This window comes from Abramis brama (assembly GCF_963993115.1).
Source record: "Abramis brama genome assembly, chromosome: 4".
Taxonomy (NCBI): Eukaryota; Metazoa; Chordata; class Actinopteri; order Cypriniformes; family Leuciscidae; genus Abramis; species Abramis brama.
In genome coordinates, this window is record NC_139966.1 from 9,722,578 (window position 1) to 9,747,286 (window position 24,709).

A 24,709-nucleotide genomic window follows, 5' to 3' on the forward strand; every position below is an offset into this window, starting at 1 on the left:
TTCTTCATCATCGAAGCAATTTATTGAAAATCTCTCAGCAATGACTTGATCGTGTACTTGTTTTCAATGGATATTTCAGATGGTTCGCTTAATAACCTATACAGAAAACATATACAAATGAGTCACTACACACAGTATTGAGATAAATGTGCATTCATGGATATTTAAAGTACAAACAACATTGTTAAAATATTTGCAGTTTACAGAGCAACTTAATAGCAATGTGAAATCAAATTCACTTAGTGCACATGTCCAGTTAGCATGTTAGATGTTAAAACTGCTAGCATTAACAAACACCTTCCAAACATACACATTGAGTCTCTGTCCTACCAGTAGCATCTCCAAGTTGATGAACACATTGTGGCTTTTCCCAGCAGTCTTTTAACAAACTCAGCATGTGGTTTAGTCCAAACTCAATTGTCACAATGCCGATTAGCAATCTTTCTCCTTTGGTTGTATAAACACTAAAACCACCAACTTGGGTAGGAGAAGCACATCCACTGCTAACAAAGATCTCTCTGCCTGCTAGTAATCACACACACCTGGTTCTATGTGCCATGTGCAGTTTCAATGGCCAGTCAGCTTCCTTGTTTCTTCCAGGTTACACTATGTGCTCACAACCAATCGGCTGCATTTTTATCTCAAATATCTTTATTTAACAATGATGTGTATATATTATATATATATATATATATATATATATATATATATATATATATATATATATATATATATCTTCTTCAATTTAGCTTAACAATTAATGTAATGAAGAGAAAGTAAGAGACTCTATAATATCGTACTGCTACTGTCACGATTACCTGTATGTCTCGGTCTTCATGGACTCTTATTTTGAATTCCTTTTCTATTGTTGTGCCTGGTTTTCAGTTCCTGTGGTTTAGTTCCTGGTTCCTGTGTTTCCATTTCCATAGCAACCCTTGTTTGTAACTATGACAACTTCTCACCATCACCTGTCCTTAATTTAGTCCCTTGTTATTTTGTGTATTTAAACAGTCAGTCATTATATGTTAATTGTCTTGTTTTAACATTTCCTGCTTGGGTTTATCCCTGATGTTTATTAAATATAAGTGTTCATCGTCTTTCTGCATCAAGCCTCTTATCTTGGATTATCTAGTCAAGCCAGTGTGTGACAGTCACTGATTTATCATGAAACTCAAAGTATTATGTGTAGAATCTCTCTAAAGTCTATTCTGATTCATCAACAAGTTTCACTGATGATCTAGAATAAACCATAAACCCAGGATAGAGCGGTTGAGTGAATGTGGTCTGGACTGTGTGTATGAGGCTCAGTGTCTCAGAGATGTTGTAGAAGGACAGAGTTCCTGCACTGTAATCCACACACACTCCTGTTCTCTTGCTGATGAACTTTACAGGGAGTTTAGTCTCTGTGTTATTGTGTTTGAATGAGTATCTGGAGTAAGAGCAGATCAAACTCCAGGACTGATCATTAGATCCAAACCGACACTCTTTACCCGATCCCTTCCTGCTGATGGTCTTATATGACACTGATATACACACATAATCACCACTCCACTCAATCTCCCAGTAACAGCGTCCACACACACTCTCTCTACACAACACCTGACGACACACATCAAATCTGTCTGGATGATCAGGATACGGCTGCTCTGTGTTAATGTTAGCAATCACTCTGTTCTCCTCAGACAGACAAAGGAGTTTATGTGCTGTGTTCAGATCCAGAGTGAGCTGATGGAAATCTGATGGAGAGAAAACACACATCAGGAATTATGAATCTGATCTTTTAATGTACATCGAAAAATTATTTTTGGTGCTTGTTAAACAATTACAAAGAGTTAAAACCACACAATTACTGAACATTTTGTCTATACCTTATTTTGTTGTGTAAAATCCACTTGAATACGTAAAACTGAAGTTTACTTGATCCATATGAACTATCTGAATAACTAGTGTTGAATTAACTTAAACTGGGCTGTGGATTTTTAGTTCCCAGCATGCTTTGCATAGGTCTTGATCAGGAGAGTAGATGTTGATATTAAGTGCTATTTTATGTGTTTTTGAGGAAAATGCCTGTTAGTGTTTAATGTTCAGTTCTGTTTGACATGTAAAAGAGTTTCAGGTATGTCAGTGTTTGTGTTCAGGCTGTGGGAGGACATCACAAACATCACGTGTGTCACTTCACTCAATGAGGAAAAACTGCACTCATGCCAGCACTGAGACGAGTCTCTTCTTACTTCCTCATCCCGTATGTTACACACAATTACAATAAACATAAGTGTCTTTAGCATTAGTTATTATCTAGATCAGGAACTTAAATCTATTTGGTTGGTTCAATAAAACATTTTTTTGTTTAAATGAACTTGTTTTAGTCTTGTTGTACAGACCTAAACTAATTGTGTGGAAAAGTTGTTCTTAATTTAATTTAGTTCATTGAACAAACTATTTTTGAGTGTACAGAATAATTTCAAATTATGACATCTCAAATAGACATTTTGTCTGTTCAATCTTTAAAAAAAAAAAAAATTAAAAAAAAACAACTAGCTCCAATATTTTTCTTGGCAAAGAAATGACAAGTGCAACCAAGTTGAATCAATGTTAGGTTACACTTTATTTTAAGGGTCCATAATCATGTGGGAAGTTAAGCATTTACACGCTGGTAGTTAATGATTAACTGAACATTTAGTTACGGAATATTAGCCATATTGGTTACACTTATTACATATGTTACATGTACTTACCATAGTAATAACAGTAAATTATGCATAGTTCCATGCAACTAACCCTCAACCAAATCCTAATCCTACTGTTTAAGTTGTAAATAATGACTAAAAGGGGTGACACTTTACTTCAAAAGTCGACTTTGGACATTATACTGAATATGCAACAACATGTCAACTTATTCTACTAACCCGAACCCTAAACTAATAATCTACCAATACTTTACTAATACTCTAAATAGTGTTCTGGCATGACATCCCTCAGAGTGTTTGACATGGTAATGGATCTGACAATGGTAATATGTTTGGTCTTGGTGGAATAGATCTTTTACACTGCTGCTGCTGCTGCTGCTGCTGCTGTTGGTTATTGCTGCTGATGTAGGTTATTGCTGCTGCAGCAGAGCAAGTACGGGTCTTGCTACTGCCAAAACATACACTTCATGCTGCTGTGAGCAAGTAAGACATGCTGCTACTTTACAATATAGCGTACATGAATTACCCCCCAACAGAGCAGGTGACATGATATATGAACAAAACAAGCCAAATGCACTGTAAATGTACGTCAGAAAACCCACCATCACGCAGGAGGCAAGATGACGATTTAGCCCGATTTGGATTTATTTTGACCCGATGTATCTCGGGAACCAAGCCGAGTTGGGGCTCCATATTCCGGGCTTAGGAGGGCCTCCTAGTAAGCCCCCTACACCGGGAGTCTTGAGCCTTATGTTGGCTTGGCTCCCGAGATATGTCTGGTCAAAGGTGGAAGTTTAACCGGGTGTATCTCGGGAAGGAAGCCGAGTTGGGGCATCAGACTTTGAGGTTTTGGGGGGGTGGGGGTCTCCTACAGGGCACCCCACACCGGGAGTATGCAGCCTTAGGTCGGCTTGACTCTGGAGTTATGCCCGATCAAAGTTCCACAGGAAGTGACCATATCTCGGGAAGAAAGTTGAGTTAGGGCTCAATAACCCAGCATAGGGGGCCCACTGGGTGACCCCTTCATGCCCGGAGTCCAGAGCCCCAACTCGACTTGGGTCTTGAGTTTTTCCCAGATAAAGCTGGACTGGAAGTGGCGGTATCTCAGATCCCAGGGGCTCAGGACTGTGGGGAATGTAGGGTCCCTCTGGGACCTCTCCATGCCCAGAATCTCAAGCCTTAACTCAGCTTGGCTCCCGAATTATGCCCGGTTATACATAAAGGACTTTAGGACAAAACAGGCTCTATCTCATTTGAATTAATGTGTTGATTTGTGTGCAAGTACGGTTAAAAGGTTAGTAAGGTTAAAGCACACAAAGAAATGTTATCATTAAACACTTTTGAAAAATGTATAAAATTTTGCAATTAGAAGGATTCCTCATTGAACATAACATGGGCTTAAATGGTTTCACAGTGAGTAATGGTGAAAAAAGGAAATGTTTTCCTTTAAAAATGTAAGATATGTTTACAAATACATGCATGAAGCTTAAACCCCTGGGGTCGACAATCGCGCCGGCGCGATACACTCGCTTTTTTTCTCATCAGTGTAAAAGAGAGTCCAAATACTCTGTTGATTTGATCTTACATCAGTCGTGCCATACATCAATCGATCCTGTTAAGTGTGTATTTTTTTGTGTGTACTCACAATAAAAACAAAGTTTTGTGCTTTTTGTCAAATGAAGAAAAATAAACATGATGCGAGTTTTGCTTTCTCTCTGTCAGTGAAATCCATTCTGAAATGCGTCCGAAAATGAACTATAACTCAGCGAATACTCAGTCAAACAGGCACACAGGCATGAAGCTTGAATTATCTTCTTTTAAATGAAGTAATTTATATAAAAAACTAATATTCTCAGTTTATGTAACATGTATGAAAAGAGAGAGATGTCGTTCTCATCTCAGCTCATTATGTTTTAATGTGACCCCACCCACGGAGAGCGCACGCTATTCAAACGCAAATAATCTGAGGCAAACCTGTGAAACGCCCACATCAGCTGGATAACACACACCGCGACGCCGCGATTTATCGGAGTCATGTACTTTACGACGCTGTGAGGAATAATACTATCTTAATAATAATCCTGAAAAAATTGACCTCAGAAGTGCTGGAAGCTTCATTTCGATGATCAACGGATCAGCTGAGGAATAGGTCAGTTCTATATTTGCTTTGTTCTAATCGCAATAGTGTATGTACACACAAAAAGACATGTTTATGAATCGCGTTTCTGTGAGTGAATGAATGAACGCACAGATGCGTGCTGTTGTGGTGCTACTACAGCTGGCACAAATACTGTTTAAATATGAATCGCTTTTTTTTGTGTGTGTGTGTGTGTGTGTGTGTGTGTGTGTGTGTGTGTGTGTGTGTGTGTGTGAATGAATGAATGCACAGATGCATGCTGTTGTGTGGCTACTACAGCTGGAAAAATACTGTTTCAAAATGAATCGTGTTTTTGTGTGTGAATGAATGAACAGCTTTTACCAAACTCGATTGATATACTGAGATGAGTAAAACTAATGAATCCCTAACTTTTGAAATAAATATGATAAAATGTATACTTTAGTTTTTACAAAGAAAAATTACACTGGAAATATTGTTAAAATTGTAATTGTTGTTGTAATTGTATAACATTTTTAATAAAATAGCAAATATGTATATACAAGGTAGATGTAAACAAAATCTTAAAAGGTCAATATAAGCCTTCTCTTTAAATTATTTTTATTGTGTTTTATTAGTGACACATTTGGGTAGAGAATATATTCCAAAACTTTCTGAAAATACAGTATGAGAACAATTAACTGCACAATTAGTAAAAATCTTTACCTTGGATATTATACAATTTGCAAGCACAATTTGTGAAAAAACCAACAACAACTGTGTTTCCAACTGTGAACCAACTATATACACCAAGCGTGCCGCACAAACCCTGAAAAGTGAAGCCAAAACGTCTCGATCGCCCCCCGGTGACTGTTCCTAGTATAGGTCATAAGCCCCGCCTCCCCGTGTTAGTCAACGGGACGTGAGACCAACTAAACAATTAAATACACTTCAAATGTCTTTTTTCCAAAGGTGGTTTCTTTCATTTGCTGTCGTTTTTATCACGCTGATGTAAGTTCAAGTGTCTGTTTCAAAAATAAGTTGGTTTTTAGTTAGTTACGTGATGCGGTGGTGTAACGTCATGATTGACAGCTGTGATTGACAGGTTCTCTGAGCGAAGTAGTCATTGAAGCACCAACAGACATTTATTTCGGGATCTTCGGAGGACTGAGGAGATTGTATTTACTTTATTTTAACAAGCCTCTTGTCGTACTGCAATCAATTTTCAAAAAAGTGTGCAGAATGCACTCTCTCGACGAGAGTGAGGGCGGAGTGTTGACTTCGCGGCTTTACTTCCTGCTCACTACTGCGCAGGTCTGGTCCCGAGATCGCTACTGCGCAGACTCAAGTTCCAATATGTCAGCGCCATATCGGGACACTGGCGGCTTCAGTTCTCATCAATGGAAGAGAGCGAAGGGGCGTCATCCATCTTTTTTTACAGTCTATGATATACACTCACCTAAAGGATTATTAGGAACACCTGTTCAATTTCTCATCCCCTAAATGAGGAACATTATAAGTATCTAGCTGACAACGCTAATGAAAACTCCTGTTATGGTATTAAAAGAAATTCTGTACTCAATACCTTGACTTACTTTAATGTATCAGAGAACTTTGTGCTGGATATTATGCATGATATCCTGGAGGGAGTTGCACAGTATGAAGTGAAACTGCTTTTTTAATACATGAGTTGCAATCTAATTTCTGGCGATTCCATTCCTCAAAGATTGAATGCCTTCACAACTATGGCTATTTGGATAAAAATAATCACCCAACTAAGGTCAACCTTCAACAAGCTGGAAACAGCATTGGACTCAACGCAAGTCAGACATCGTGTCTCATTAGGAACATCCCTCTCATATTTGGAGATGTAGTACCAGAGGGGGATAAGCACTGGCATTTGATGTTGCTCCTCTTACATATTGTTAACATTATAATTTCTCCTTGCATCTCTGAAGGAATGACAATATTTTTGAAGCAACTGATAGTGGGTATCATCGATTGTTCAAGGAGTTGTACCCTTCTAGGAATTTGATTCCAAAGCACCACCTTATGATTCACTACCCTGAATGCATCAGGCAAATTGGTCCATTAATTCATGAATGGACTATGAGGTATGAAGTAGGGCTGTGCAATTAATTGAATTTCGATTTCTGCTCCCAACGATCACCAAAATAGTATAATCGAGTAAAAATGATTATTTTGCCATGTTCTGTTTCGAAAGAACGCTCTTATTTTGTCTTGTGTTCTGAATGACGCGCGCACACGCACATCCGCCCCTCCCGATGCCATAAACTCTCTCAGCTTGAATGTTTAAACTGATAAAACTTAAAAAGAAGTGAAAATTATAGACTTTAGTTACGATGCAATGCTGGCCGATTGTACAAGTGACAATTCTATCATGTCCCGACTCCTAAACGCGTTTCAACGCTTGCCTTGTCCAGCGCATTTTGAGAGACAGAGAGAGAGAGAGAAGACGCAGCACCGCTGAACACTCACGCGGTTTGTGAAATTGCGTCTTGGAGAAAGTTTTAAAATGATTGATTTGATTTTATAATCTGTGTGGATTCATTTAGGCTACTCATACAATCTACATGCTAAAGTGAATCAATGTTTGCGGGGGAATTTCCCGCATTTTAAGTGGTAGACCTGCGGGAATTATTAAAATACTCATTGAAGTATTATCTGTTATATATTATTTATTTTAATAGTTCTAAAAGTACAATCAATGTTAAAATTTCGATTTTTTAAGAAATGTTGAAAGGTGTCTTTGGTAACACTTTACAATAAGGTTCATTAGTTAACTACTTTGTTAAGATTATCTAATAATGAACAATACTTCTACAGCATTTACTAATCTTAGTTAATATTAATTTCACCATTTACTAATACGTTATTAAAATGAAAGGTTGTATTTGTTAACATTAATGCACTGTAAACTAACATGAACCAACAATGAACAGCTGTATTTTTATAAACTTACATAAAAAAAAATTAATAAATACTGTAACAAATGTATTTCTCATTGTTAGTTCATGTTAGTTAATACATTAACTAATGTTAACTAATTAACATTATTATAAAGTGTTACCGTGTCTTTTTAATAAATGCAACACGTTCCCAAAGTCATGTGAAATAATCGTGTTACATAATCGTGATTTCAATACTGACCAAAATAATCGTGATTATGATTTTTTCCATAATCGAGCAGCCCTAGTATGAAGAAAAACAGGTTTTTTAAGAAAAATCTAAAAATGTCAAAAACCTGACCAAATCACTTACAAAAAAATAAAACAGCTAGCCATTGCCTATCACTGGGAGCACTGTACTATCAAAGGTATTGAGTCTGGCCCTTTTTCAAAAGAATTGTTGTCCGACCTTGAAAACGGTGATTTTATTTCTGAGCAGTTCCACATTGATCTCTCAAGTGAATTAACGGTCACACCGTGGGTTAAGTGTCATGGTACGAAGTATCATAGTGGTCTTGTTGTGTGCTTAGACTTGGTTGATGATGCACCTGTCTTTGGAAAAATTGTTAAAATTTTTATTATGGATTGAATTTTCTTTTTGGCGTCATGTATGGAATCAGAGAAGGCTGAACATTTTCATGCTTTCAGTGTTCTTGCACAGGAGAACAGTCTTGTACTCAAAAAACCTGACGATTTGTTTTACCACAAGCCGTTTGATTTACAAATGTCCTATGGAAATGACAGTCTATTTTACATCGTTTTGGACTGTTATTTGTAAAAAATAAAATAAAAAAAATAATAATGTATTCATGTAATTTAAAGCACTGGCTAGATGGATTGGTGCTCTGTGCTAGAATAAAGTTTTGAAGGAGTAATACAGAGTGATATGTTTATTTCAACACAAGTAGGCTACCTTATACGCTGTTTCGGTTCATTTATGAGACAAGCTCCAGTTCACGCGCCAGCGCCTACGTGTCCTGATTATCTATTGTCTGCTATATTTTACTCAATAAAATATATATAAATATATATATATATATATATATATATATATATATATATATATATATATATATATATAGTGAGGAAAATAAGTATTTGAACACCCTGCTATTTTGCAAGTTCTCCCATTTAGAAATCATGGAGGGGTCTGAAATTGTCATCGTAGGTGCATGTCCACTGTGAGAGACATAATCTAAAAAAAAAAAATCCAGAAATCACAATATATGTTTTTTTAACTATTTATTTGTATGATACAGCTGCAAATAAGTATTTGAACACCTGTCTATCAGCTAGAATTCTGACCCTCAAAGACCTGTTAGTCTGCCTTTAAAATGTCCACCTCCACTCCATTTATTATCCTAAATTAGATGCACCTGTTTGAGGTCGTTAGCTGCATAAAGACACCTGTCCACCCCATACAATCAGTAAGAATCCAACTACTAACATGGCCAAGACCAAAGAGCTGTCCAAAGACACTAGAGACAAAATTGTACACCTCCACAAGGCTGGAAAGGGCTACGGGGAAATTGCCAAGCAGCTTGGTGAAAATAGGTCCACTGTTGGAGCAATCATTAGAAAATGGAAGAAGCTAAACATGACTGTCAATCTCCCTCGGACTGGGGCTCCATGCAAGATCTCACCTCGTGGGGTCTCAATGATCCTAAGAAAGGTGAGAAATCAGCCCAAAACTACACGGGAGGAGCTGGTCAATGACCTGAAAAGAGCTGGGACCACCGTTTCCAAGGTTACTGTTGGTAATACACTAAGACGTCATGGTTTGAAATCATGCATGGCACGGAAGGTTCCCCTGCTTAAACCAGCACATGTCAAGGCCCGTCTTAAGTTTGCTAATGATCATTTGGATGATCCAGAGGAGTCATGGGAGAAAGTCATGTGGTCAGATGAGACCAAAATAGAACTTTTTGGTCATAAATCCACTAAACGTGTTTAGAGGAAGAAGAATGATGAGTACCATCCCAAGAACACCATCCCTACTGTGAAGCATGGGGGTGGTAGCATCATGCTTTGGGGGTGTTTTTCTGCACATGGGACAGGGCGACTGCACTGTATTAAGGAGAGGATGACCGGGGCCATGTATTGCGAGATTTTGGGGAACAACCTCCTTCCCTCAGTTAGAGCATTGAAGATGGGTCGAGGCTGGGTCTTCCAACATGACAATGACCCGAAGCACACAGCCAGGATAACCAAGGAGTGGCTCTGTAAGAAGCATATCAAGGTTCTGGCGTGGCCTAGCCAGTCTCCAGACCTAAACCCAATAGAGAATCTTTGGAGGAGCTCAAACTCTGTGTTTCTCAGTGACAGCCCAGAAACCTGACTGATCTAGAGAAGATCTGTGTGGAGGAGTGGGCCAAAATCCCTCCTGCAAAACTACAGGAAACGTTTGACCTCTGTAAAGGCAAACAAAGGCAACTGTACCAAATATTAACATTGATTTTCTCAGGTGTTCAAATACTTATTTGCAGCTGTATCATACAAATGAATAGTTAAAAATCATACATTGTGATTTCTGGATTTTTTTTTTTAGATTATGTCTCTCACAGTGGACATGCACCTACGATGACAATTTCAGACCCCTCCATGATTTCTAAGTGGGAGAACTTGCAAAATAGCAGGGTGTTCAAATACTTATTTTCCTCACTGTATATATATAATATTTTATCCTCAACTAGTTTTGTGGTGTAGGTCTACATATTTTATAATGTTAACTTCAAATCCTACTACTAGTAATTTAAAGATGTGGTAGCATTGGATCTGGACGGAAAGGATAACTCTGGGTGTTGGAAGGTGTGTGTCGCAATTCTGTCTTCTCACACCGCGACACAGGTTTGTGGATCTGAGTGTTGCGATTTCGGTTTTAAATCGCATATCGTTACATCCCTAGTCATTTTAGAATGTTAAGTTCTACTTCTGTAGTCATTTTGGTGAAAGTAACTCAAAAGTAATAAAGGAGTAATGTAACGCATTAAAATTCTCAGACAGTAATATTGTAAGGTAAAGAATTACTTTTAAATAACAGTAACAAGTAATCTATAATGTATCACAGTTGGGAAGTAACTTGCACAACACTGGTTAAGACTGTAACCCTTGTTCCCTGAGAATAGGGAACGAGACACCTCATCTCGTTGCCATGCCTCTGGGATGCCTGCACAGTCCCCTCAAACGATAAGTGGATGACATTCTTTAGGCACCCCTTATATCTTTCCTGGTTGCACTAGTATGATGTAATAGGGTTTTGCTGGCCAATATGATTGCTGTGATTTGACAGTTGCTTCAGATACCTGTCACAATGAGGTGTTTCCTAAGTGTCTTAGGTCGCAGGTACAGTCGTAACCCAAGACTATTATTGCAACTACATTTAATCTCTTTCTCATTAAACATCCACACTAATAAATGGCTCGACACAAACTGTAATGGAGCAGAGACTATACAGAGCTTTTTTCTGTGTACACATACATTTGCGTGCCGTGAAATACAAATTTATTGTATTAAATATTAATTTACGTGACATCTGCTCTCACAACTAGTTTTACATATTTGGCAAACTTATTAGCTTACTTATTTAGCTGACCAACTCTCAAAATCTGTGTGCCAAAGCTGGGCGATGCAGTGGACAGAGTGGAGAGAATGCACAAGCTACATTGTAGTGAAACGCAGAGCAGAATCAATTCAAAGGTAGACTATGAAATAACACTTCTTTTTTTTATATATATATATTTAATGTATTTTTTATATTTATTGTCATCTATTACTGCCAGAAATTAAGCCTAGATACCTCAATTTTTTTTCTAATCTTATTAAATATATAGGCCCATAACATATTTAAATTGAAACTCTTAAATGTAGTCAATGAAATTTGAGTTTGACACTATACACGAATCCGACGAGCGTTCTGTGTAGGCTGCCATCTTGTGGCGACGCCATTACTGAGCTGTTACTGGTATGTAAACAAACCTCCGTGATAACGCACCCTCGATGACAGCTACAGCCAGGCAGTATGACTTGTTGGGTTGATGATGTTAGACAGTGGCCTCCAGTCACAGATGAAGGTACAAACGATCTTACAGATTATTTATGAAAATAGCTTGGCAATTGCTATGCTAGCTAACGAGGAAACTATAAAAAGATCTGTCCATTTGGCAACAAAAAATAAATGAATGATATCAAATAAACAAATTCATGTTTTTCATTTGTGACCATTATTTAGCTCATTTTCACATTTCAAAAGGAAAGGGTAAGGTACAGCTAACTGCTAACGTTGTTGGTTCTCAGAGTGAGAGTCACGCAAATCAAACATTAACAACAGACATAACAGTAATTACTACTGCCCCAACGCGCCCCTTCTGTTGTTTTAAAGGTATTCAAGAGTATTTGCAAAATGCCAACTACAGGTCACTGATAGAGGGTCAAAAAAATTATCTGAGCTCCGGATGGGTTGGTCAAATAATGCACACTCTACCAGATGATAAACACATAGTTCTAAAAGGACCTGTCCGATTTTCACAGACCATTAACAACACTCATACTGTACAAATAACTCTGCAGAGGAAGAATAGGAAAGTTGTAGATGTAACGTTAGTGACAGTCGTAAATCGCGGGCTGTTTATTCCAGTGGACGCAACCAAACCAATAGGATGCAATGGCGCAACGCTACCCAGCAACAGCTCAGTTATGGCGCCCGCTTACTTCCGGTAATTTCGCCGGATTCGTCTATAGGCTGTTTCAACCAAAGGCATCTTGTGCTGCAGAGGTGGCATAAAAGCAGCGTCTGAAGTTGCTTTTAGATGTATGCACACAATTTAATGCTGCTCAGAGTTTTAAATAAATGCATTTACACAGCAACTGCAAATGCATAATACAAAGATTTTTTTTTGTTTTAAACAACGTTTTGAATACAGAACTATTACATAAATTACAAGATGAAACGATTATGAAATATCACCAGTAGGTGGCAGCAAGTCACTGTGTTAAGGACTGAGTCATTTTATTTAATCGATTAGCTCGAAACGCTGATTCATTCAGTAATAAAAGGCTGTATGGCTGGTTAATCACTCACTCAACAGAGTAGTTTGAAGACACACAGATTTCAAGAGTTGGTCAGCTAAATAAAACAGGTGGTGTGCCAAATATGTAAGCTAGGGGTAGTTATGAGAGCAGATGCAACGTCAGTTAATATTTAATACAATAAACTAATTTCACGGCACGCAAATGTGTGTATACAGAAGAAAGCTCTGTCAAGCCTCTGCCTCAGTACGGTTTATGTCGAGCCATTCATTAGTGTGGCTGTAGATGCAAAAGACATTAAATGTAGTTGCAATAAACTGTAATACAACTGTATCAGATGACTATTATTCTGTTGCACGAAGCTGAATAAGAGCTGATGACAGCACCGCTTTATCTTCGGTTGACAAATCAGCGGAAAGGAGCATTTCATTCCCGCTTATGTAGAGATTAAATATTCAAGCTGTTTATCCATTTTATTGTGTTTCCATTTGGAAGATTCGAACAAAGTGTGTTGTGTATATGTATATATATATATATATATATATATATATATATATATATATATATATATATATATATATATATATATATAATGAAGCTAGATTTATTTATGTGTGTTTATGAGAAGGGTTGAATATGTGATAAATGAACGATTTCTTCATTTTTCCATTTCCATTTCGAAGACAAAAACGAGAAAACAAATTATCCGAATGTACAAGGACAACATGAATATACATTCAGTTATTAAGTTACATAACATTATTGGCTTATTTCTGCTTATTTATCCTTCAAATGTTTGATAAGTTGTAAATAATGCTAATGGGCCCTTATATGTTCAGTTCATTATTAATTGCTGGTTTGTTAAAGCTTAACTACCACATATATAATGGCAAATATGCCTTTAATTTAAGTAAAGTTAACCATTAACTATGTGTGTTTTAATGCTTAACTACCACATAATTATGGACCCTTAAAGCCACACCGCGGACTTTGTGACCTAAAGAGTTGACGCATACAAGTTAGTTTAAATGATTCCTCAGGCCAATATACAGCGTTTGACACTATTAATGCTCCAAGCGGGGTTGCCCTCGTGAAATACCGCCTATGTAAGATTGGAGAAGACGGACCGTCGTTGGCCAGGTCATGTGACCTGGAGAACGTTTCGCTTTACGGCCGTCACGTGACCATAGGCTCTGATATACTCATGGAGCAGACTTTTGCGACAGTGCTGCGGCGCTTGTGGCCTCTAGGGGCGCTAGACGTGAAAGTTACAGGTCTAGCGCCCGCAAAAGTTCCGCGGTGTGGCTTTAAAATAAAGTGTTACTCAGTGTTATTTTTTTCAGTGTATCTGAACTCTTCATGTTCAATATATCAGCAGTGTCTCAGTACAGTATACCAGATATCCTGAGCAAATCATCATTTACATGATCAACTCTAAAACTTCTGTCATGTTTTCTTTCACCTTCTACAGGAAGAACATGAACACACTCAGTGAGTTTTTCTGCTTGTGTTCTTAGTGACTTACATTGTAGGAAGTCGTTTCTGGTCTTGGGAACAATGTTGGTGGAAGTGACTGTGGAAATCAACAGACATGAAGAGTGTGATTATCATGTCGAGCGAAAATGATCCCTGCATCTGTTCCTAAGACATTTCTAATATGATCTTCTACAGGATATGAGATGATGGAGGAGCATTTCTGAGAGCAGAATCTCCTGGACTTTACCTCTGTTAGAGATCTTCTTCAGCTCCACTTTGAAGAAATCCTCCAGTTTGTCTCTCAGCTGAAGGACAGATTCTCTCACTCCATCATCAAAAGAGGAGAGAGAACTGAAAGGATTGTCATTTACGTCTGTAGATTCAGGAGGAGCTGAGAGAGACTGGAAACTCTACAGAAAACAGAAATCAAAGCTCATCACCTCCACACTTCATCAATAACCTGCACTACTGTCAGATTTGTGCGGCTCTTGTTAATCTTTAGTAACTCTCGTCAATCTAGCCCTTCTTATATTCATTGTATGACATTAGATCTACAAATTCTGGCATTTGCCATTTACACTATTTGTGGACTTTCTAAGAAATCATTTGGATGATAAAGCATCTTCATAAATGTAACAGATCAAGCTCATCAGTGGTGTCACATTGAGGGCTGTTTCTAGACACTGGTGAAATGGTTAACACGGTAACATAATGACACTGCATTTTAGCAGAAAATCACCATGTGCTAAGAACATTTAAGCATAAGACACATGTTAGCATAATAAAGATATCATTTTAAAGGTTATTAGAAAGACTGCGATTATGAATGCAAATATTTAGCGTATATTGAAATTATATATTAAAAAATTAATGACAGCAACAGCAAAATAACATGTTGGGTTCGTTATAATCACATTAAAAAAAAAACAAAAAAAAAACAAAAAAAACCCACAATTTTCCAGAAACCATGAAAGGGATCCATTAACATGTGGAAATAAAACCTAAAGGTCAGTAATATACCAAAATCTATCTTATATGAATTATTTTAATAATCATAACTTTATCTGCTAACACTTTACAATTATGTTCAGTTACACGTTTTTAGTTATTGATGAACTAATAATTTATAAACATGACTTTACATTCATAAATTAAGTGGTGTGCTAATGACTTACAAATTTGATGTATATTCTCTTTAAAAATTTAATTTAGTAAATCATAAAATAAATTCCTGACTGTGAGTCATTCATAAATGTTTATTTACTTGAAATCAAATCAATTATGCTTCTTAGCCCTCTAAGTGTCAGGGTGTGGTGCAGTCAGAAGATAAGGCAAAAGGCTCCAATACAAACTTTTACTTACAATATAATTCCAATAGGTACAGGCAGACCGGATGTACACACACACACTAACTAAGACTTAAAACGGACAAAGACTGACTGAACTGAAGGAACTTAAATGCTAATACTAATGAACACTAATGACAGAAACACAGGTGGAACAGATGATAATTAACTAGATTAAGGTGATACAACTGAACTAATAATGACAGTGAAGAAGACACGTGACATAATGACAGGTAAACAAGTCCAGTGAAAAACTAAACAGAACACAACTGTGACACTAAGGTGTTTTCGGGGTGCTTGAGATGTTCTGAAATGCCCTGACATTTGTGCTTTTTTCAGTTGCTTATAAACATTAATGGCAAAGGTGTAATTACACTCTATTTAGCACAAACAGGGCTACCATAATATGCGAGCAACGTGTATGTAGATGTTTGTATTTTTGAGAGAATAATGTGTATGGATGGTTATTGAAAAAACTAAAAATTAAAGTTTCTGAAATAAGGCCACAAAACACATACTAAATATGTGTCAATAAGACTTTTGACTAATGGATGTTGCATCTTGCCTAATCATTCACATAAAAAAAAAACATTGATTTAGGGACCGTTCGGTATTTATGGAAGGAAGGAAAATAGGGTATTTATTCGGTATTTATTCACCGGAGGAAAATAGGGGAGGGTCATGTCTTTTTATTCTTTGTTGAGGGGAGGGTCATCCAAATTTTTTTAGTCTAGGGGGAGGGTCACCCAACTTTTCTATACATGAAAACAGCAACATTTCAAAGTGGCTTGTTTGGTGCTATTTTTTTCCATTTAGCTCCATGTTGATGTCGCATACGTCGAGTTTTACAGTATTGGGACTGAGGCGCCAGAACTACAGCTGATAGAATGCGCGATACTACCATATTTTAGTTTCCATTCTTATTTTGTTTCCACGATGTGTAAGATGTAGGGCTACCACATCTTTAAATTACTATTAGTATTATTTAAGTTAACATAATAAAATACGTAGACCTACACCCAGGGGCGTAGTTTGTGGGGGGGTTAGGGGGGAGATAACCCCCCCCCCCCCCCCCCAATATTTAAATCTATGCATTACAACCCCCCCAATATTTATACCATGATCACATGAAAAATATGCAGAATAATTTTTCAACCCCCCCCAATGTTCAAACCAAATCTACGCCCTTGCCTACACCACAAAAACTAGTTGAGGATAAATTCGTTAAAATTGGGCGATTCCAGTGTTATGGACGTGACATTTGCAGTCAAAACTTGAAATATAAATTCTCAGAAAATGCATTTAATACCAATATTTTGAAACGTCTGAAAGGAGTCAAGACATTAGAAAAATATCACTCTACACATGCGTTTAATATTTAATATGAGGGAAATACACATGTGACGTGACACAAAAAAATCTTTAACTTTTAGGTGGCAAAATATGTTTTAGTAATTCTATAAATTACACTGTGCAAACCAAAAGATATATACCCACCGGATGAATAAAGATCGGCCTCCACAGAACATATTATTTTTATTTTATTTTTCGTGTTCGCATTTAGCCTATGTGAAAAAAAAAAACAATGTTACGGACGTGACAGTTCTCCATTACGGACACGACTGCTCTGAAAGCGACTTTAAAAATTTCACAGAGACCTCAAACAGAAAGCACAAAGCCTTTCTTTAAAGTGAATTTAGTTTTTTTTATTAATTGTATCTTAATTTTAATCAATGTTTCATCTGGATTTAATAAATAAGAAGTAAATATAGTAGAAAATAGATAATCACGGAGGCGCGGGCGAGTGAACTGTACTCGTCTCATAAATGAACCGAAACTCAGCGTAAGGTAGGCTATGCTACTTGCCTCACAGACCTGAGAAATATATAGAAAGCTTGAAATGTCTACTTTTAAACAGAACAATTCAAAACGAAGGAAAACAGACTGCTTTCTGCTTATGAAATGTGCATTTCTCTCTGGCGCATTCTGAGAAGATCGCGACGCATCGTCAACTTCATCTTTGCAGTCGACACAGAAAACACTTGTTTATTAATAAACAATTAAAATGTCTCCTTGCTATATTTGACATATTAATAATCATTACTTTTGCCGGTTCTTTGTGACAGCTTTTATGCTTTGTTGGCAGCGCCAACCACATGTTGAACGAGTCACACCGCATCAGCACCGAAAACATGATTTTTTTCAAATCTAAAATCAAAAATCGTGATACGAACCGAATCGTGTAGGTTTGGTCTATCGTTACAGCCCTAGTAAGATGAGAAAGCAAGAGTTTATGGTTTAAAAAAAAAAACAATGGCTATCTGAACATCTTTGCCAAGCGCAAACCAGTACATAAGTAGGCTAATCAATAAATTATCGGGGAGGGTCATGCCCTCTCAGTGACACACCTGAATGAAAGGCTCATTATGCAGCTCATTATTCGGGTCATTGTCTTCTCAGGTGTGAATCACAGCATTATTTATGATCACGCCCCCACGCATATTGCTTTTCCAAACAAAAAGTGTCTTACAAAATTTAAATCAATGTATTGTTTTATGTGAATGATTAGGCAGGATGATTTTCAAATTCAATTATGAAACTGCATATCCATCAGATTTGAAGATCACCTGAAGCAACTGTGGTGAACAATACTCAAAATTGGTACCATCAATTGCACCATGATGTAAGAAATCAGAAGGGAAAGTCTGGTTTAAAAAAAGTTTTAGAGTTTTGAACTGTTCCTTGCACTAGTGGAGTTTGGCCTAGCCAGTCTCCAGACCTAAACCCAATAGAGAATCTTTGGAGGGAGCTCAAACTCCGTGTTTCTCAGCGACAGCCCAGAAACCTGACTGATCTAGAGAAGATCTGTGTGAAGGAGTGGGCCAAAATCCCTCCTGCAGTGTGTGCAAACCTGGTGAAAAACTACAGGAAACGTTTGACCTCTGTAATTGCAAACAAAGGCTACTGTACCAAATATTAACATTGATTTTCTCAGGTGTTCAAATACTTATTTGCAGCTGTATCATACAAATAAATAGTTAAAAAATCATACATTGTGATTTCTGGATATTTTTTTTTTTAGATTATGTCTCTCACAGTGGGCATGCACCTACGATGACAATTTCAGACCCCTCCATGATTTCTAAGTGGGAGAACTTGCAAAATAGCAGTGTGTTCAAATAATTATTTTCCTCACTGAATATAACACAACAAACTGAATTCCTGACAACACTTCAGTCAACAGCTCATTCTGCTCTAATGAAATGTTTCTCTGTGAGTCTCTTGCTCAAGTCCACTATGGCCCTGTTCTTCTAGATCTCTGTTACCTGCAGGAACTGGATGTGATCCTGTGTGTGTGAAAGCTGCTCCAGCTCAGCGTCTCTCCTCCTCAGATCATTGATCTCCTGCTCCAGTCGCTCCAGTCGTTCTTCAGCTTGACTCACTTCAGTCTTTTCCTGATCTCTGATCCGCGGTGTCTCCTCAGAGTGGCTTCTCTCAATGGAGCGGATGAGCTCAGTGAAGATCCTCTCAATGTCCTCCACTGCTGTGTGTGCAGAGCGCTGTTACATACACATCACAATCACACAGTGAGCTTCAGTGAGTCCTGACTGAGACTTCTCAAACTTCTCTTCTTCTCCAGACTCACCTTATGAGACGCCACAACCTCTCTCAGCTGCGGAAGATCTTTCTCTCTCTGCTGGATCCTCTGCTGGAACGACCTCTGCGTCTCCTTCAGCTGCTTCTGCACCACAAATCAATAACAGAGATGTCAGTTTATACTGCTGTCACTATATCTGTCAGGCTTCTGTCACTTTGGTCTAGATTATTCTTGGTTTTGTGCCAGAGCCCTGACACTCCTGTACTGTCTTGTCTTTATGTGAGCGTACGGTCTCTTGTCTGTGTGCTTTATTTCATGTCCGAAGCGTGGTGTTCGGATAACAGCACTCACGTCTAGTTTGGTTTCGGTTCTGTGCCGTGATTCAGACATACTCCACGCAATTCATGTTTCTATCGACCGCAAGCTTTCATGTTATGTTTTGTCTTGTGCTAAATGACATGCACCCATTTTGTAACCTGATCATTGGTTCATTTGCCCCACCTGTTTTCCCTAATCACCTGCCTTGTTTGCTCTCTATTTATTCTCCTTGTGTTTGTAGTCCTGTGCCAGAGAAAATGTAAAACATATACTTATAGATTGTACACAATACACCAGAGAAAGGGAGAATATGAAGAGAGCAATAGACAGAGAGTTAACCATGGGAAATTTATTGAGTGTAACCAGCACACAGTCCACAGTTAGGGCAGTTATTAATTATCTTAAAGTTATTATTAATTATCTTTTTTTTTTTGATCGATTGCTCCTGTCTACCTACCCTGCTGCTTGCTCTTGTCTCCCTTGCTGCTGCTGCTGCGTTGCACTAGTTTGCATCTGTAAGATTCGTATCTTTCTGTTTTAATCATTATTTATTATCATTTCTTGTTATCTATACTGCTAAATATTACTTAATCAACATCACACATTAACCTGACACCACTAGCTTCAATCTAGCACAACACGCTAGCTTGTTAGCGTGCCATTCGTGCACTCTTTATTTATTTATTTATTCTCTAGCTCGCTCGCGTCTTCCGTGCGCTCTTTATTTATTTATTTACTCTATAGCGCGCTCGCGTCTTCTGTGCGCTCTTTATTTATTTGTTTACTCTCTAGCGCGCTCGCGTCTTCCGTGCGCTCTTTATTTATTTATTTATTTATTTACTCTCTAGCGCGCTCGCGTCTTCCGTGCGCTCTTTATTTATTTATTTATTTATTTATTCTCTAGCGCGCTCGCGTCTTCTGTGCGCTCTTTATTTATTTATTTTTCTCTCGCGCCTTTTACAAGTTCATCAAAAACCTGTGGTGAGTATCAGTCAACAGACACGGTGAGTCATGTCATCTCCTCTTATTGTCACCTGCACCTCATGTAACATGTATAGCATAGCCTTCTCTGCCAGCACAGGTTTTACATGTGATAAATGCAGGGAGATAGTTAGGCTGGCGGAGAAGATTTCAGAACTAGAAACACGCATCCAAACTTTAATCGAGGTTAATTGTAAGAGTGCAAGGGCTTTAGATACTGCTTTGGATGCGACTAGCTTAGTGACCTCTGTACATAACACGGTTCCGGCTGAAGTAGAGCCCGTGCAGCAGGGCAATTGGGTGACGGTGAGACGCTGTAGTCGCGGGACAAAACACCGCTCTTCCGTTCCGATTACAACATCAAACAGATTCTCCCCACTCAGTGAAACACCCACTGAGAATTGTGTTGATTGTGCCCTAGTTATTGGCGATTCTATTACACGGAACGTGAAAATAGAGACACCAGCGACCATAGTCACATGTTTGCCGGGAGCCAGATCGTGGTTGTGTCTCTCTATTAGTGTTACTCGATCTTAGTGCTGCGTTTGACACCATTGACCACAACATTCTTTTAAATAGACTTGAAAACTATGTTGGGATTAGTGGGATTGCACTAGCATGGTTTAAATCATACTTATCTGACCGTTATCAGTTTGTAGCAGTAAATGAAGAGATGTCTCATCAATCACAAGTTCAGTATGGCGTACCACAAGGCTCAGTACTAGGACCGCTGCTGTTCACTCTGTACATGCTACCATTAGGAGATATCATTAGGAAGCATGGAATCAATTTTCACTGTTATGCTGACGATACTCAGCTCTATATTTCTTCACGCCCAGACGAAACTTACCAATTCACTAAATTAACAGAATGCATAGCTGATATAAAAAATTGGATGACTAGTAATTTCCTACTACTAAATTCTGAAAAAACAGAGATTCTAATTATTGGACAAAAAACTTCCTCACGTAATAACCTAGAATACTGTCTAACACTCGGTGGCTGCTCTGTTAAGTCTACGTCGTCGGTTAGGAACCTGGGTGTGCTCTTTGATACCAATCTTTCATTTGAAAGTCACGTGTCTAGTATCTGTAAAACCGCATTTTTCCATCTTAAAAATATATCTAAATTACGCCATATGCTCTCATTGACAAATGCGGAACAATTAGTTCATGCGTTCATGACCTCAAGGCTAGATTATTGTAATGCTCTACTGGGTGGTTGCCCTGCACGCTTAATAAACAAACTACAGCTAGTTCAAAACGCAGCAGCTCGAGTTCTTACCAGAACCAGGAAGTATGACCATATTAGCCCAGTTCTGTCAACACTGCACTGGCTGCCTATTAAACATCGTATAAATTTTAAAATATTGCTGATTACTTACAAAGCACTAAATGGTTTAGCTCCGCAGTACTTGAGCGAGCTCTTAACGCATTATAGTCCTTCACGTCTATTGCGATCTCAAAATTCCGGCCAGTTGATAATACCTAGAATATCAAAATCGACTGCTGGCGGTAGATCCTTTTCCTATTTAGCACCAAAACTCTGGAACAGTCTTCCTAACATTGTCCGGGAAGCAGACACACTCTGTCAGTTCAAAGCTAAACTAAAAACACATCTCTTTGACCTAGCATACACATAACACATTATAGACTTCTATAATTCCATATTAGGCTGCATAGATTAGTTCAGCCGGAACCGGGAACACTTCCCATGAATCCTGATGTACTCGTTACATCATAAGAAGAATGGCGTCTACGTTAATATTAGTCTCTCTGCTTACACCGAGGTTTACCGCAGTCCGCCTGATCCAGGCCGTATCCAGATCCGATGAAGGACCTGCGCCTGGACACGACGACAACGCAGTACTGAAGTGAGGTGGACCCTGGCCGTATCCAGACTAGATGGTGGATCTGCACGTGGACCCAACCATGACGCATCCCTGAAGTGCCGGCCTCATCGACACGACCAATCTGACTTCTGACCCGTAATGCTGCCTGGATCATAATCATACACTGTTCGCTCGTTGGCCAGAGGAGAACTGGCCCCCGACTGAGCCTGGGTTCTCCCAAGGTTTTTTTCTCCATTGTCACCTGATGGAGTTTTGGTTCCTTGCCACTGTTGCCTTGGCTTTGGCTTGCTTAGTTGGGGACATTTAATATTCAACGATATTATTGATCTGCCTTATTAGGGTAGACAATGATGCAATTTTCTTCTAGAAACAAACTATGTTGTATTATTTTCATTTTTTCAATGTGAAGCTGCTTTGATACAATCTGTATTGTAAAAAGCGCTATATAAATAAAGGTGACTTGACTTGACTTGACTAAAGAAAGCCAACTAGCAAGAAGAATTTAGTTATTTATTTATTTAATAATATTGTTACAAGTTTGAGGAGCTATAAGAGTGGAAGCTGGAGGAGCTGAACACGCAGCGCCAGCTGAAGCTTTATTTATTGTTTATTTAGTTACTTTTTTTTTTTTTTTTTTTTTTTTTTTTGACATCCCTATGTGATCACACCTCAGCCCAGTAGATGGCGGTAATGCACTTTGACTGCAAACTGCCAATAAAATTATAGAAGAAGAAGAAGAAGAAGTCCTGTGCCAGATCGTCATCAAATGTTCCCCTTGTGTCCTGCCCTGACAGATCCTATATTTTGTCAAACAATCTGTGAATATTTTCAATTATTTTATGTTGCTTCATCAAAGCCTGTTTTACAAAATTTGTGTTGATAAATATGTTTATGGTGCATTTTCACCATATTTTCTGTTAAGTTCAGTGCAGAGCACAAATACACTCAGCAGTGAAAGTCCACTTCTGTTCATTTCTGCTGACGTCTGCAGTGTGGATGATGTTACCTGATCATATGGGTGCCAATATAGTGTTAACATTATTTCATCAGTGTCTACTTTATAGTGCATACCTGTTTCTCTGTCCTCTGAGCTGCAGCTGATACAGTGTCGTGGTTTTTATGTTCATCCATCGTACACAGCACACATATAAACTTCTGATCAGTGTGGCAGAAAACCTCAAGGAGTTTATCATGTGTTTGGCAGATCATCTCCTGCAGTCGTCCAGTGGCATCTGTCAGATTGTGTCTCTGTCTTTTAAAGAAACTCTCATGTTGTTCAAGGTGACTCTGACAGTAAGACTCCAGACACCCCAGACAGGACTTGACGGCTTTGCGTTTTCTTCCAGTACAGACGTCACACTGCACATCTCCAGCTCCAGCGTAACAGTCAGCAGGAGGTTTAGTCTTCAGTTTCTCCAGCACTTCAGCCAGCATGGTGTTTTTAGCTAAAGCAGGTCTTGGACTGAAGGTCTGTCTGCACTGAGGGCAGCTGTAGACTCTCATCTGATCCTCCTGATCCCAGCAGCCTGTAATACAGATCTTACAGAAACTGTGTCCACAGGAAGTGGTCACTGGATCCTTCAGGAGATCCAGACACACTGAACACAGGAACTCATCTTGAGAAATTCTGGCTTCTGCCATTTTACTGCTTGAATACAGAGACACAAACACACACCAGCTCAACTTCACTTCAGTTTCAGTTTCTCTGAACAGAAGAGTTTCCTGTTTCCTGGTTCTGTGTTTGAGTGATGTGTGAAAAACACGTGTCTGCAAATCTGTAAAGCAGGTTCCTCACTCCTGGTGTAATGGGTCTCCGTCTGCGTTGTGCTTTCTTCTTAATAAAAGAGATCAGACACGATGATGCAGTTGTGATGTGATTTACTCTCTGCTTCTTCCAGTTTCTGTATCAAAATATAACATACTCCATCAGACACTTCTAACAAGGAGAAACTCAGATCTGTGCCTCTCATCACCATGACATCCCGCGAAAGAGAGAGGGCGCCCGGAAATACCATCAGCTTTAGCCTCACGCTTACACGACGTAACTTACGTAATAGTGCTTCCTTAACATTTTATACAGATTAGCACATTTATAAAAAGGGTAAAAGAAAGACAATAACACGGATATATATATATATATATATATATATATATATATATATATATATATATATATAGCGTGTACAAATATTCAATTCAAATTTGTATATTTGTATAGCGCTTTTCACAATACATATTGTTTCAAAGCAGCTTTACAGAAAGTGCATTTCAGAAATGTAAAATAGAGAAATACAGTTAGTTAATCATGTATTGATTTAGGGCATAAACATATCGCCAGCGTCGAGTCGTCTCTTCACATGCT

General features: G+C 38.3%; 1 protein-coding gene across 1 annotated transcript; it reads right to left on the bottom strand.

The window, feature by feature from the left end:
• LOC311081663 (tripartite motif-containing protein 16-like) lies at positions 1 to 24,342 on the bottom strand. Its single transcript, XM_084112273.1, has 6 exons — positions 23,419 to 24,342; positions 19,245 to 19,340; positions 18,925 to 19,158; positions 14,500 to 14,662; positions 14,302 to 14,349; positions 1 to 1,736 (listed from the first exon to the last, which is right to left on the bottom strand). The coding sequence occupies exons 1-6, from the start codon at positions 23,986 to 23,988 to the stop codon at positions 1,204 to 1,206; spliced, it is 1,644 nt and encodes a 547-aa protein (XP_083968399.1). The 5' UTR covers positions 23,989 to 24,342; the 3' UTR covers positions 1 to 1,203.
• Between the last annotated feature and the right edge of the window lie 367 nt (positions 24,343 to 24,709).